Source organism: Echiichthys vipera, assembly GCF_963691815.1.
Source record: "Echiichthys vipera genome assembly, chromosome: 11".
Classification (NCBI taxonomy): domain Eukaryota; kingdom Metazoa; phylum Chordata; class Actinopteri; order Perciformes; family Trachinidae; genus Echiichthys; species Echiichthys vipera.
In genome coordinates, this window is record NC_139836.1 from 13,704,803 (window position 1) to 13,719,019 (window position 14,217).

Sequence of the window (14,217 nt, forward strand, 5' to 3'; positions counted from 1 at the left end):
TGCATACATTTCTGCTGTTGACTTAGGAGGGAGGTCTGCAGTCACTCCAAATGTAGCCCCCCCTTTCCAAATCTGACAGCAGTTAACCATTGGGCGTTGCTTCAGTGCTCAGCAAGCAGGGAAATTTGACAGCGCGTGCTCTTGCTTGGGGTTTACACGGTTGAGCTGTTGAGAGAGGGGGGTGTGTGTGTGTGTGTGTGGGGGGGGGGGGGTGCAGCTACTGTACAGCTGTAACCAGGCAGTTTTTTTCAGTGCAGATGTAGAACTATTGTTGCGAGACTTGATGCAGATTGAGGCGATGCTGTTGGCATCAATGGAGACACTACGAGTCACATGAGCCTTTAGGATTTTAAAGCAGAAGAAACCAGTGTTTTGCTCTTATGAATCAATTCAGAGAAAATGTATACATCTATATATTTTTTTAGTTGATTAATTGTGAGTTCTTTATCAGGCACAACCACTGGTTTAAACAAAACTGCTTTTCTCTGTTTTATATCACTGTATCATATTTTGGGTTTGGACTATTGGTGGGATATAATAAGAAATTTGACTGGATTTTTCATAGTTTTCTAACACTGTACAGACTCAATGTGACAATGATATCTTAAGATAAATAAAACATTTTAAACCTCATTGGATTATCTTAAATGTCCCCTATTATGCTCCTTCTCAGGTTCACGCTGGTATTGTTTTTTCTTCTTTCTACTAGATGTTTACATGTTTTAATGTTCAAAAAGCATTATTTTTCTCATACTGTCTGTCTGAATAGACATGTATTCACCCTCGGTCTGAAAAACTGTTTTCTTAGAGCCCCCTCCGAAAAAGGCCAGTCTGCTCAGATTGGTCAGTGTTGATCACTTTAAAAAGGAATATTTGAAATTGTGAGTGTAAAGTTGATAAAACAGTGAGGACGTTCTGTTTACAATGCAACTACAATGACAAACTGAAACTCTGAGGGACCATTCAACCTGACCTCCTACCTAGGAATCACTGCTGAGTACCACTTCAGTCTGTCAGTCGCAGTGTGTGCGAGAGAGCAAGCCAGCTCGTTTCAGGCCAATGCAGCAGAGCTTGTTCCAAGGGGCTGCAGGACAATCTTTTAATTGGCAGCAGAGGCCGAGGACTGCCCATCTCGTCCATTTCAATTAGACAAAACTGCTGACTGCTCTTGCACGCACACCCACTAGCATCTTTTTCTTCCTATGGCACACATTCAAAGGCACTGCATACAATCGGCCGTGCAGATTTGCTTCGAAAATGTTACACCCAATTTCATTACACGCGACAAATGACTTCCTTGGTGCCCCACAGATTAGTCTTGCTAATCCCCCCACTGTGCTTTTCTCCGAGTCAAAGAGTGAAAAAGAGAACATGGCAGGACAACAATCCAACTTGCGAGCCAAGCAGAACACAGCCATTCATACATAAAGCCTAATCATTTTTATATTATTAAAAACGTCTTTAATAGAGACTTTTTTTTAACATCCATCTTATATAAAGTGTTTCAGTGGGCAATAATAATTAGAAGAATACACAGAACAGTACATTGTAGAGCAAGACAAGCAACATTGATCTTTTATGGGAGTAAAGATTCAACTGAAGCTAGCAGACTGAATGAAGAGGTGCTAACAAGGCAGGCTTCTGCTCTCTGTCCCATCAATGAAATAACTAAAGGTCTGTTGTCAGTATAGAACAGACAAACAGCAGAATTTACACAGCGGAGGGTCAAAATAGATTGATTCCTCTTTTTATCTTTTGCAGTCAAACATGTTAATGCAGATATAAAAGTGCTATTTTTGACAATGAGACACACATTTACCTGCCGACACCGCATTCCTCTATAGAATATGGCAAAAATAAACTTACAAACCTTGTATATTTTAAAATGTACAATTACCCATGATGCCTCGCACAGGCACGGTAGAGAAGCCTTTCAGTGCTCTGCGTCAGCATGCTTCGGTCACTATAGTGACAGTTTGAACAACAGAGACATGCGTTAATGATTGATGATGACCCTCAGAGCTGCAGTCCTAATGACTTCATAGCATTAATAGTCTGTTTAAATTGTCGAGAACTGTTGAAGGTAAATGTCTTTGATGCTTCTGTTGGCGTTGTTTTATTGACACGCCGCCTTTCTCCCCCGCTTAGACATTGCCTCCTGTTCTCTGTCTATGTCTTTGGTGTGGCAAAGTCCCAGGCGGTATCTTGAGCACACTTCCACATGGCACGCACCAGCCGAGTGAAGCCCATGTCTTTGGGTTTCTCCAGCCCACGCATGAGCCGTTGCTTCATAATGGCTATGAACTCCCTATTACTCAGCTCTCCGTTCCCTAAAGGAAGGGCGAAGGACAGAGGAGAGATGATGAAATAACAGACGAAGAGTAAGTTAGAGGAGACAACATCCATTTGTTGTGTTTTCCACCTGTCAGTTAAGGCATTATTTGCTCTCCATAAATAAATAAATAGTCAGCCAGGTACTTACCATCGCAGTCGAACAGAGCAAACACGACATCGCAAACGTGGTCCGACAGCTCCACTTTGGCCACGGTGCGGGCCACCTGCTTCATGGTAACTGAGGGACAGAAGGAGGGAACCACATTTAGAGAGATTCACCATTTGTGGATGAGAGTAAGAGAGCTCAGCTCATAAATGGCCCATGTTGAGGGCACTGTGTGTGAGTCAAACTGCTCGGGATCGATTGCAGGCAAGACTCCCATTGACCGGGGAGACTATCTGATAGAGCAAGAGGGGGACTGACAGGAACAGAAGAGGCCATCATCAGGACATCCAGCTGAGAATGAGACTGGCCGAGAGAAGAAAATTGGAAAAAGATGTACAGTTGGAGAGGGAAATGAAGATGGAGGGCGGGGAGGGAAAAAAAAAGCCTCTGGGCCCAAATTCTGAAAAACAAATAGATCATTGATGAAAACCTCCATATTCTTAACCAGAATGATTGATTATTAGACTTCAGAAAGCACACAGGTTGAGAGGCAAAGCTGAAGAGAAACAGAGGAGTATGAAATAGAGGAGAAGGCGTGCAGGGATAAAAATAATAACATCTCACCAAATCTCCCTGCAAATGGGAAAGGCAAAAAAAATTACAGCTGAATCACTTCACCAAGACTCTTATCAGTGGTCTTTTTTCTACCTTTAACAATGTGCAGTTCCAAATAACGCCCACATATGAGAAACTGTGCTAAAAGGGTGTGAATTCATTTTGAAATACAAGAGCTCCTTAAAGGGGATAGTTGGGATCTTTTGAAGTGAGGTTGTTTGAGGCACTTAGTCCATAGTCAGTGTGTTATCTACAGTATGTTTAGCTGCTGGCCCCATCCACAGCAGTACATTTTTTAGCTTCTGTGCCTGTCCTCCAGCCTACTGCTCTCCTCTAGGTAAATACACTAGTTATGGCCCATACTTCTTTAATGCTTGAAGGGTAGCGTGGACAACGGGAGCATGGAGATCATTTGCAGACACACGCTTGGAAGCTCTCCAAGAACCCACAGCGGCCTGATGTTTTCGACACCCCTCCACTACACACTCACAGACACACCGACACAGGCACACAGGGCTTGTTACTGTTATTGCAGCTTCAGGATAGACCCTGCGCTCCCTTACAGCAGAAGCTGTTTCATCAGTGAATCAGAACTAATGAATGTGCTGACAGGATACATATGGAGGCCTATCTGAGGGTTGAATCGCTACAATAAATGAGGAAAACATAGACTCATCAAACAATATGATAATGTCTAAAGGTCCTCGCTGCTTTGCTGCTCTCACGATTAAACAGACTTTCATTGTTAGGATCTGACAGACAAAGTCTTTCAGTAAAAATGAATGCATTGAGGACCATTAAGGAAATGAGACTAATTAAATGACTGTTTTGACACTTAGTAATTGTTTCTTTTTGAATAATCATTGCAGACATTCTTTAGGAGCCAGCGTGGTTTTGTCCCGTAGATGGCAGCCTAACTGTTTAGTGTTCTTTATACTTTGTCAGAGCTGAATTAAGTTACTGTTAATGCAAACTAAAACACCCAACTGCACTTTGACAGCTGATCAGTTTTAACTTTTGAACAGAGAACTATTGGATAAAGAGCTGCAGGTGACCGACTGCATACCTCCGGCTCATCAGCAAAGTAACCAACATTTTACATTGCAGTCTCTTGCTTCTAGATGGAAAACTCCTACTGTGCAGCATGAAATCATTGTGCTCCTTGCATGATGGAAAAAGACAGATTATTGACTCAATTCTTTAAACAATCTATGTTTGTTTAGCTGCACTGTAAACCGAAACACTAGATGCTCTTCTGTTGTATCTGGAAAAAGTAGCTGCTCAATTTGCTGGAGTATTATACAGCACTTACTGTTACTGTGGTAACCACAGGTGTTGCCAAATCAACCAGGACCGAAATCTTCAGGATAACAATGTTAACATATTGTTTTAGGGTGCTTTAGACATGTTTGGTAAGCCGTCTGCCAGCTCCTCCTGGGGCTTAGGAGAGAAAGAGTAACCATGAAATAGTGGTCAGCCCAGTCCCAACCCCACTCTCCCTTCTTCAGCGACGATGCTGGCATATGTCAGTGAGCATCAGTAGCCTACAAATTGATCTGTCATGTGTGCATGTTTGTGGGCTTTGGGCCTGGACCAAGAGGTGCTAGATAAATGATGGACAAACTGATGACAAAGGGGCTGAGCAAGGATTGGGAGCAAAGCCAGGCAAAAGGAGACGTGGGGAAGCGCATCTGGCTGGTGAAGTGTTAAAATCTCTGTGAGACAGAGGGTGAAAGTGACAACAGTTGAATCTAAAGGGGAGTAATTAGGAAGAAAGAGAGAAGGTCAGGGGAAAATTTGGGCGTACCTTTATCTATGGAGGCCCCAGCCATGTGGTAGAAACTCAGGGCTGTGTCCACATCGTTCACATTCTTTAGGAAAGTAAAGAAATTCTCCACCTCCTCAAATGTGATGCCCTGCACATGACAGGAAAAAAACACAAAATTAGTCTGAGTGAGCACCTCCGTGACAAATCAGAAACAGTTCATACCAGCTGTTTTACCTGAGACATTAAAGCGCCGCAATTGCACAATGACATTTTTGGGGCAGCTCAGCACGATAACACAAATGACAAGAGGAAGTGGGCAGAAGCAGTCGACACACATGGATGGATAGTGTTCCATGAAAGGACAGGGGAACAAACGGTCTAAGACACACATGCACACCGAAACACACACACACACAGTCCCACAGCTGCCACTTTGCTGATGAGCTCATTTGCAAGGAAAGGTGAGCTTCTGGGCTCAGGCTGTAAATAATACTTTTCTCATTTACATTACAGGTAAAGCAAACGCTGAGGGACACAGTGGGATGGAAAAGAGAGGATAAACAGTGAAAAATGGAAAGAGAGAGAGAGGCTTACTGCAGTTCAATTCCTTAGAGAGACAATTCTGGCAACAAAGGCCTCATCGTTTTCTCATGCCTGGGGGGAACGGCACCTTTCCTGCTTTCTTTTCGTTGCTAAAGACTGCGTTTAATCATCATATTATGTGTCTTATATTATGTGTACTTTTGTGTATGTGTTTGTGTGTGTGTTTGTGTGTGTGTGTGTGTGTGTGTGTGCGTGTGGGGGGGGGGTTCTCCTGCATAACTGGGGATACAAAACGCATGGGCGTAACTTCAGTCAATTGACTGATGGGCCTCATTACAGTCAGGCAGAACCAGCATTAAACCCAAGTTCCTGCAAAGCTCAAATAGGAAAGTAAATAGGAAAGGGATATGCATAAACTGAATTTGTCTCAGAGCCCTCTGCATCTTGAATATTTTTACATTTCTTTTGGCAACAGACAGTTTAGTCTGTCCCAGCAGAGCTATTTTACTTGCTTAGACCAAAGTAGTGGTGAAAGATTATCTAGGGGAAGGAAAGTGAAAGTATCTGAGTGTACTGGGTATAATAAGTAAACTGAATAAGAAGTTTGATAGGAGTGTATCTGATAATAAGGACAAAGGCTGAAGGCTCAATCTCAAAGAGAGATGGAGTAATTAGGCCCTCTTTCTGGCTGCTCTGTATTTGGTCACCACGAACAGAGATAGTGGAAGGTAGAAGAGAGGGAGTGTTGGTCAGGTGGATAACATCAGGCTCTGAATGTTCTGTCTTCTCCCAGTGATGCATTACCTCTCGTCCAGACTGTTCACGTCCACACTCGCAATGTCCCAGCGCAATCTCCTTTTTTTCCTTAAGCACAAGCCATCACGCATCCTTGCACGTAGGCCACTTAGTGGCATATATAACCACACAGTAGCAATCACATATCTTCAATGAAAGCGTGAGTAAGTGCGCACAGATTTATCTACCTGTGCATCCTTGAACATCTTTTTCAAGCCCTTCTGCATCTGCTTGAGTTTACGAGACTGGACGCCACTATAGGCCAGCAGCATACCGCCAAATTGTCTCTCGCTGATTCTGTCCTTCACAGGATCGTTCCTCTCGAACTGGAAGGGGAGGGGGGGGGGGGGGGGGGGGGCAGAGACAGAGAAAGACTGAGTGATGTACAGAGGGACAAACAAATTAATAGGAGGAGGGGGACATGGGGAGATGGTAAACAGTAAATACTGGTGGTGTCAGGCTTCAAGTTGAATCATGCTTACAGCTGACACTGTTGACATAAAATCTGCATGTGCATGTTTTCTTTACAATGTTCCGATGGAGCGTGGCTTAACAGCAGCGGGCCGTGGCTGTGTCAGGTCAATTCAGTCGATTTATGTCCCAGCCTACGCAGCTCCCTCCCTCCTTCCTCTCTGAACGTGCCGACCTCTCAAAATGTTAATTTGTCAGACTTGTGAGAGGCAGCTCATGACAAAGCCGAAATAAGCTAAGTAAAGATTTCAGGGGTGATCTGACTATTTGTGACACCGGTGGGGAATCTACCTTTTGCGAGGGGATGTCACATTATATTTGGTGATGAGCAGGTAGCATACAGTGGGGGTTTTAGAGCTTTTTTTATGATGAAAACAGCTGCCTACTGATGCCAAGAAGAACACTTTGAGAGTGGTGAGGGCTGGAAATGCATAAGGACAGTAGGACATATCTGTTAATATGCATGGATAAAGACAGCAATGTGCATTCAAGTGTTTTTAAAATCTATACATTATGCCATGAAAGCAAATTGTAATTCCAGATTTATTGGGAATGTATAAACAAGGGGTATAACAAGAGTTATTAAAACAAGAATGAGATAAAGGAAATGAGAGAAGGAGTCCAGCACCCTGCAAAAAAATAATAATAATAGTAACTGCTACAGCTGGTGAAATATGGCCTAGGGTGAGGCTCAGCAAATAAAGAAAGAGAGAAGTGAGGGCAGGCACGGGAGAGTAAGACTTCAGGAATGGGATTGGATTACCACTGTTGGTGTCAACCTTATCTGTGGTGTTATGATTCGTCTATCTGAGCATTGTGGTATAATAAAGATCTGACAGATAGTGCTTTCTTTACAGCAGATGCTTCGACTTCTGTCCGGTTCTTGGAGGCTCAGATGACAGCGCCCATTACGGCACAGTTTATCAGTTAGGCACTACCCACGCTAATTACATAGATTACAATAACCATATGCTCAACAACACTGATGAGTTGCTGTTAGTATAGAAGCAGGGGAGATGTATGGTGTCACCGAGGAGACAATATGGCTTTTATACTTAACTGTCACAGCTGTGAGAGAGTTACGCCGACCAATGCTGAAGGACAATCCATACAGGGCTTTTGTCATCCTCTGCCTTTGTCTCCCTTGGTACTATGCATAATACTCCCCTACCACTCACCCCCTTGCTACTCCCCTGACTCCTGAACATGTCTTTGCTGTAACAGGGACAATTTTATTTATTTCACCTGCTGTCAATTTCCATGTATATAGAATATTTTTAGTATAATACACCCTTCTTCCACTCATACACGTTCCTCTTTCATTACCTCCAGTTTGAGCACATCGTGCTGCAGTTTCTTCTGAAACTCCAGAAAGCTGCCGATGGTGAGTTTTCCCTTCAGGTCTTCTCCAAAGAAGTATGTGGTGAGAGCAGAGCTGCAGCCGGCTGTCTTTAGGGTGTTTCCCGTGGTGGAGCGGTCGCGGTGTCGCATGCCCATGCTGGTCTGGGAACGAATGATACTCTGGACCTAAGGATGAAGGGGGTCCCATGTCAATCAGAAGTACTTGTGAGCATTTGCTCCTTAAGATAATGTTGTAAAGATATAGGGGAGTAATGGCGTCCTGAGCAGAGAATGAAGTAACACCTGTGTGTGCGTTGTGATGCGAGCTTCTCTGTTCATTGCGAGTCCCTTGAAACTGTTGACCCTCCCTGTTTCTTATCCCATTCACGCTCATGCCCTACGTACATGCCCCTAAGATTTGTTCATCGAATCCTTCTGTGCTTTTCTGGTGCACCAACTGCACGTCCCATCCACTGAACTGAAACAGTGACGTTCAGCTAATCTCGCTAACTAGTGAACTGGGAATTTAGTTGGATAAAGATACCATTTGCAAACTGAAAGCTCTAGTCCTACCCTTATATGTACAGTAAGTGTATTTTTGAGTCATCTTCGTATTAAATAAAATATTGGTAGAACTTCTTACTTTGAGACTTCACGACATGACATGGAGGGAGATTGGTGGGCTTGAGCGCCTCACTCAGGGCTCACACTTTTTTATTTCACCTTTATTTTATAAGAAATGAGATTAGGATCTCTGTTACAAGGGAGCCCTGGCCGAGACAGCAGCATTAAAAGTTTCACATAAAAGAACAAACAACAGACTTAAAACAAACAGCAATTTTCATCAAACAATGAATTAGCAGTGTTCAGTGACGTAAGGATAGACGAGAGAGCTGAGAATTTAGTTGGATAAAGACACCGTTTGCAAACAAATTATTTGAATCACTCATTAGTTAGTCCCTGCAAGTTTGCTTGCGACTGACTGGAAGCTCAACTGAACTAAGAAATGAACGGATCATTACAGGAAGAGATTCAGTTCAGCAGCCAGGTCGCCCCGGTGAGTGTGAGCTAACCCCCATTAAAACGGTTAACGTTGTTAGTACTGTTAGCATTTTCAGCACAAAGAATAACGCCGCCCCAACCCATGATGGCAAGACATCATTGTTGTGGAAACAAGGTCACTGTGAGCTAACCCCCATAAACACTGTTAGCCCTTTCAGTACTGTTAGCGCCACCATTTCTGCTCAGCCACCTTAGCGTTTGCTTGCGATGTCAGAGGTGAGAGCCGTGCGGAGGCAGTCCCGGCCCAGAACCTGAATTTCGCAAACAGCACCTTTAAATACAAAAAGGACTTTCATTCATTCTCTTATATAATGAGGTTCAACTTAAAAACCTCTATCTGAATAATACTCTACAAGTTATATTGTGAATCATAAACCCTATTAGATCAAGTGCAGAGTACAGCACTTATCTTTTGTTTCTGAGAAAATCTCACAGTTGCACATCACGCTACGTTTAGTGCCCGTCACTGTGTGTTAATGGTTACTGTAATGCAATCAGGTGCTACTGTAGATACAGCTCAGTCCACAGTGGGCTGGCTGTTTTAACCTTGTGTCTCCTTCAATATGTTGATTTTGTGCATGTTTGAGTGCTACTGCTCTATGCAAGACGTGCTGCTGAACACAGTCTCACCTGTTCAAACTCCTCCAGATCCACCTCTCCATCACCGTTCAGATCAAACATCTTGAAAGCAATCTCAAAGTTCCTCTGGGGAGCTGGACACCACAGAACACAAAAGCAGTGAAATCAATGCAGCACAATATGGAAAGTTCTTCTTACACGCCAGTTGTGCAACATGGGGCTCTTTTATTTCTTTTTTTTAAAGCCAATAGCCCTCAGACTGCACTGTCTATATGAGCAATACAACATTTGTATTAATCATATTTGAATTTGTTGCACAGTTGTCCCCCTAATCTGTGTGCACTTTCTGCAAATGATATTTGCTGTATCACACACACACACACACACACACGCACACGCACACGCACGCACGCATGCACGCACGCACGCACGCACGCACGCACGCATTTTTGCACAAGGGCTATAATTCCTACACTGTTCATCTGATGAAAGACAAAGCCATAATATTTACACTGTACATTATAACACAATACATCATTTGTTAACTACTGTATACTACTACAACCATTTCTTGCTTTAGCAACCCAACTACTTAAATGGAAATATTAAAGATGAATCGAGTCTTGTCTGACAAAGGATTCAGACTGTAGAAAGGATGCACCATTATGAGGCCTGAACCAATGTGTGCGTCTGTTAGGCAAAATATGTCCTCTTTGTACTATTTTTGTGACCTTGTTAAATGGATTGAAACAACCATGAAGCATTGGGTCTACTTAAAAATGTCCTTGAAAACTTCCCTAGAGACTTTCTCCATATGAGCGGATTATAATAAATGGTAGCGCTAAGCTGGGGAAATTAGTTTACTAGGCATCGGAGAGAAAGGAGTCATTTTTGTTATCATGAACTCTGACACATTTAGAAAGGTGGCCGCATTTGAAATTTACTCCGCCGTGACATGGCTGAAATATCCAATTAGAACATTTCAGTTTTTCACTTTCTGTCTAAACTGATGCAGTGAAAAAAAAAAAAGGCAAGAGCAGAGAATACAGAAGAGATCTCCTTAGGATTTGATTTGTGATCAGTATGTAAGATTTTAAGGATGTGGGTTTGAATGAGATGGGTCATATAAGAAGCATTAGATCTCTGCAGTACTGCTCAACAAAGTACTTACTGGACAGCACCGTGGTGAGGAAGATGTAGTCAGAAAAGGAGATAAGGCCACACTCTCCCAGTGAGTAAAATATGCTGTCCTCATCTGCAAACTTCTCCCTCTCCTGGGCGATCTTCTGCTCATTAAATTCACAACAAAAAAAGAAATTAAAAACATTTCACATGATTCAACACAAGCCTAACAGCTTTTTCATCTGCCCCAGGTGTGACTTTGTGTGTGCAAAAGTAAGTGTGTATGTGTGTCTTGAGAGTGAAGCTCAATCAGAGACTGGCTATGCTCAAAACACAGAAACATACACACATACTCTACTTCCACACACATTTAAAAAATAGTCCTGGTACATAAGGATGATTATGGATATACGGTTTATCACGATATCAGTCATGCAAATGCTGCATACACATGAAGCCGAACAGGCGAGTGAGGGTGGTAGTGACAAGCAATAAGTCTGTGGTCAGTTCATAACACATTGACCAGAGGCTGTACTCACAGTGTGAAATTCACAAAAAGAGAGGAAAAACATCACGAGAGACTGTAGCACAAACGCACACTATTAAATAACCATATCTGGAACACAACGCAAATGTATTAATCATTAAAAAAAAAAAAAAAAAGTGACTTTAGCCACACACACACACACACACACACACACACACACACACACACACACACACACACACACACACACACACACACACACACACACACACACACACACACACACACACACACACACACACACACACACACACACACACACACACACACACACACACACACACACACACACACACACACACACACACACACACACACACACACACACACACACACACACACACACACACACGTGTATATTCACAGCATTGCATGAAAGAGTGACTTAATCACATGCACACTACACACTCAGTGATAGAAACTTGAAAGACAGTGTCCGCAGGAAAACAGAGTGGACAGACGGACAGAGAGCATGCTAAGGGAGGGGAGGGGACCGGGCCACGCTTAGCCCACGTGGAGTTACCTCCGTCTGTAACGGGTCCAATTCAGGGTTGGAGGAAGGAGGAGAAACAACCGTTAGAGAACAGCGTGGCCTCTGCTGTCTTAAGCAGGGCCTTGGACAACAAAGACACACATGTGCATTCATATTGTTGCACAAACAAACACGCACACACACAGAAAGCATCTTGCTCAAAACAAGATAATCAGGGGATACCACTCAAATCAAGAATTCAATTATGTCTCGCTGCCTCTGCAGTCTCTAAGCAAAGAATGTGCAGCTCCTCAAACAAAGGTTACAATCATTTACATCTATTGTCTGTATTGTCACTGGAGCTGTATGCTGAGTGCACATTGCAAATAAATCTAGTCTCATATTACTGCTTAAAAAAGGGACATTAATTGGGAAAACCATATCTGAATACTACAATTTGGTGGCATTCCCCTTAACAGCATAACATAACTAAATACTTTCAAATTCTTTCCCCATCAACCCACTCCCTTCTCATGTTTAACAGACTGTAACATGGTTGCTAAAGACAATTGGTGTAGGTTAATAAAATACATCACAGTCCCCCAGTTCATGTCTATCTGGACTCTTACATGTCAGTGATGCAAATATAGAAAAAAGTGGTTTCTACTGTGACATTTATTATTGATGGTATCTACATTTACAGTATAAGGGGAGAAGGGAGTGGGAGAGAGAGTAGGTCAGAGAGAAAAAAAAATGTTATTTTTTTAAGCAGTGCTACAGACACAGAAAAAGGAGAAAAGAATGCATTTTTGGTGGCATAAGCAGGTGTCTGCATATGTGTGAGAGAATACTAAAGAGGGACAAATACATACATACAGAAAGAAGATAGGAAAGAATGTGAGAGTGAAAGAGGTTGATTTTGGCGCCCCCGAGTTTGGAACAAAGACCCAAGGAGGAAGCCTTCTGGGCCTGAGCTAATGCCAGTCCACAAACACAGAAAAGACACACACAGCACCGCATGAATGTGTGTTTCAAAGGGCAAGCACATACTCCAAGCCCACACAGGCCGCTACACAAATACGCACATGAGAGACATAAGCACACGGGGCCTCATTATAATGATCAGAACGGCGGCACAGAGCACATTAAGTATAATAACTCAGCATCCTAAGTCAAGGACAAAAACACTCCCGCAGAACAGCCAAAGTGACATTCAAGGAAGACGCATCAAAATATAATGGCCAAAAAGGCGAACCACAAAACATATTCAGCTGATAAAAGACAAGATCCCAGGGTGTGTGTGAGACCATACTTACTAACCAATAAAAACACAAACAGTGCTTGTAGTCTACTCTGATGCAGCCTGTGTACCAGTCAACAACAAAACAATATCCTCTCTTTTTGGATCCCACTCAACAACTGCAGACTTCATTGCTGAGCTCACCGTATAGAAGTCACACACTCGCTTTCACTCCCAAACACAATGTGCTATTATAAAGTACATCTTGCCAACAAATGTTTGATGCAACACTGTGCACTCTGTCAAGAAGACACAGAAAGATGGCCGTGTGTATGTCAAGCTTTGCTGTGGGTTTCACCTTGGCTTTTAAGCCTTTTCCATAGAGCTTGCGGCTCTGCCGTAAAACCACATCCCATCTTCCCTTCATCCTCCATCTTTCTGTCACTGGTGCTTAGTATTAGACGCTCTGACAACAAGCCAACGGTACAAAACTGCATATGATTCAGATAAATATTTAAAAAAAAAAAACATTTGACCTCCAAGGGACACCTATTAGGTTATTGATTCTCCAGACTGGATCTCACCAGTTTTGATTCATACCCAGAGGACATTATGCCTACTAAATATGTGGCTGCAATCACTAAAAGGATCTCAACGTCATTAGAGTCTGTATTTAACTTCAATCTTAGATTTTTCCCAAAGCAGTGATCATCAAATGACTGTAAATCTAATTGCTGCAGCACTCAAGTTAATTAACAGCTAACGCCTCCTCTGTCAGCCTGTGTCTGTTGATCAGTGCCAGCTTCGTAGCTGTCTGTGTGTGTGAGCATGATTTCTTTTTAAATCTCTGCCTTGAATATGCTCATGTGTTCATATATGTCAGCATGTGTCCAAGTCCATAGGCTGTGTCCAGATGACGGATTGAACAATCCCAACTCACCGCCTCTGATCTGAGGCAGAAACCGTTATGTTAGAGCTGCTGGCTGGATGGCACTGGAGCGGTTAAATGTACTGATGTCATACACAAAGACCGGGTAAAGAGTGAGGTCAGGGATAAACTCTCCAGTGTGCCAAGCAATAGAGCAACCCCATCACTGTCCTGGCCAATTTTAAACTGGCCAAAGCTTAAAAAGTCCAACAAAAGGAACCCATATAAGTCAAGCACAGCCAGAGGCATGCATGCAAAGGAGCTGCATCTCTTTCTGCTCATTTCACTCATTTC

General features: G+C 42.9%; 1 protein-coding gene across 1 annotated transcript in view; it reads right to left on the bottom strand.

Moving 5' to 3' along the window:
• Positions 1-1,438: 1,438 nt before the first annotated feature.
• Positions 1,439-14,217, bottom strand: part of micu1 (mitochondrial calcium uptake 1) — a 30,823-nt gene continuing 18,044 nt past the window's right edge. The window contains exons 6-12 of the mRNA XM_083923103.1: positions 10,786-10,900; positions 9,666-9,748; positions 7,959-8,159; positions 6,350-6,487; positions 4,863-4,971; positions 2,483-2,572; positions 1,439-2,330 (exon numbers count right to left, since the gene is read on the bottom strand). Of these exons, the coding sequence (XP_083779229.1) occupies positions 2,170-2,330; positions 2,483-2,572; positions 4,863-4,971; positions 6,350-6,487; positions 7,959-8,159; positions 9,666-9,748; positions 10,786-10,900 (897 nt within the window). The 3' untranslated portion in view covers positions 1,439-2,169. The remainder of the gene's footprint in view (positions 2,331-2,482; positions 2,573-4,862; positions 4,972-6,349; positions 6,488-7,958; positions 8,160-9,665; positions 9,749-10,785; positions 10,901-14,217) is intronic.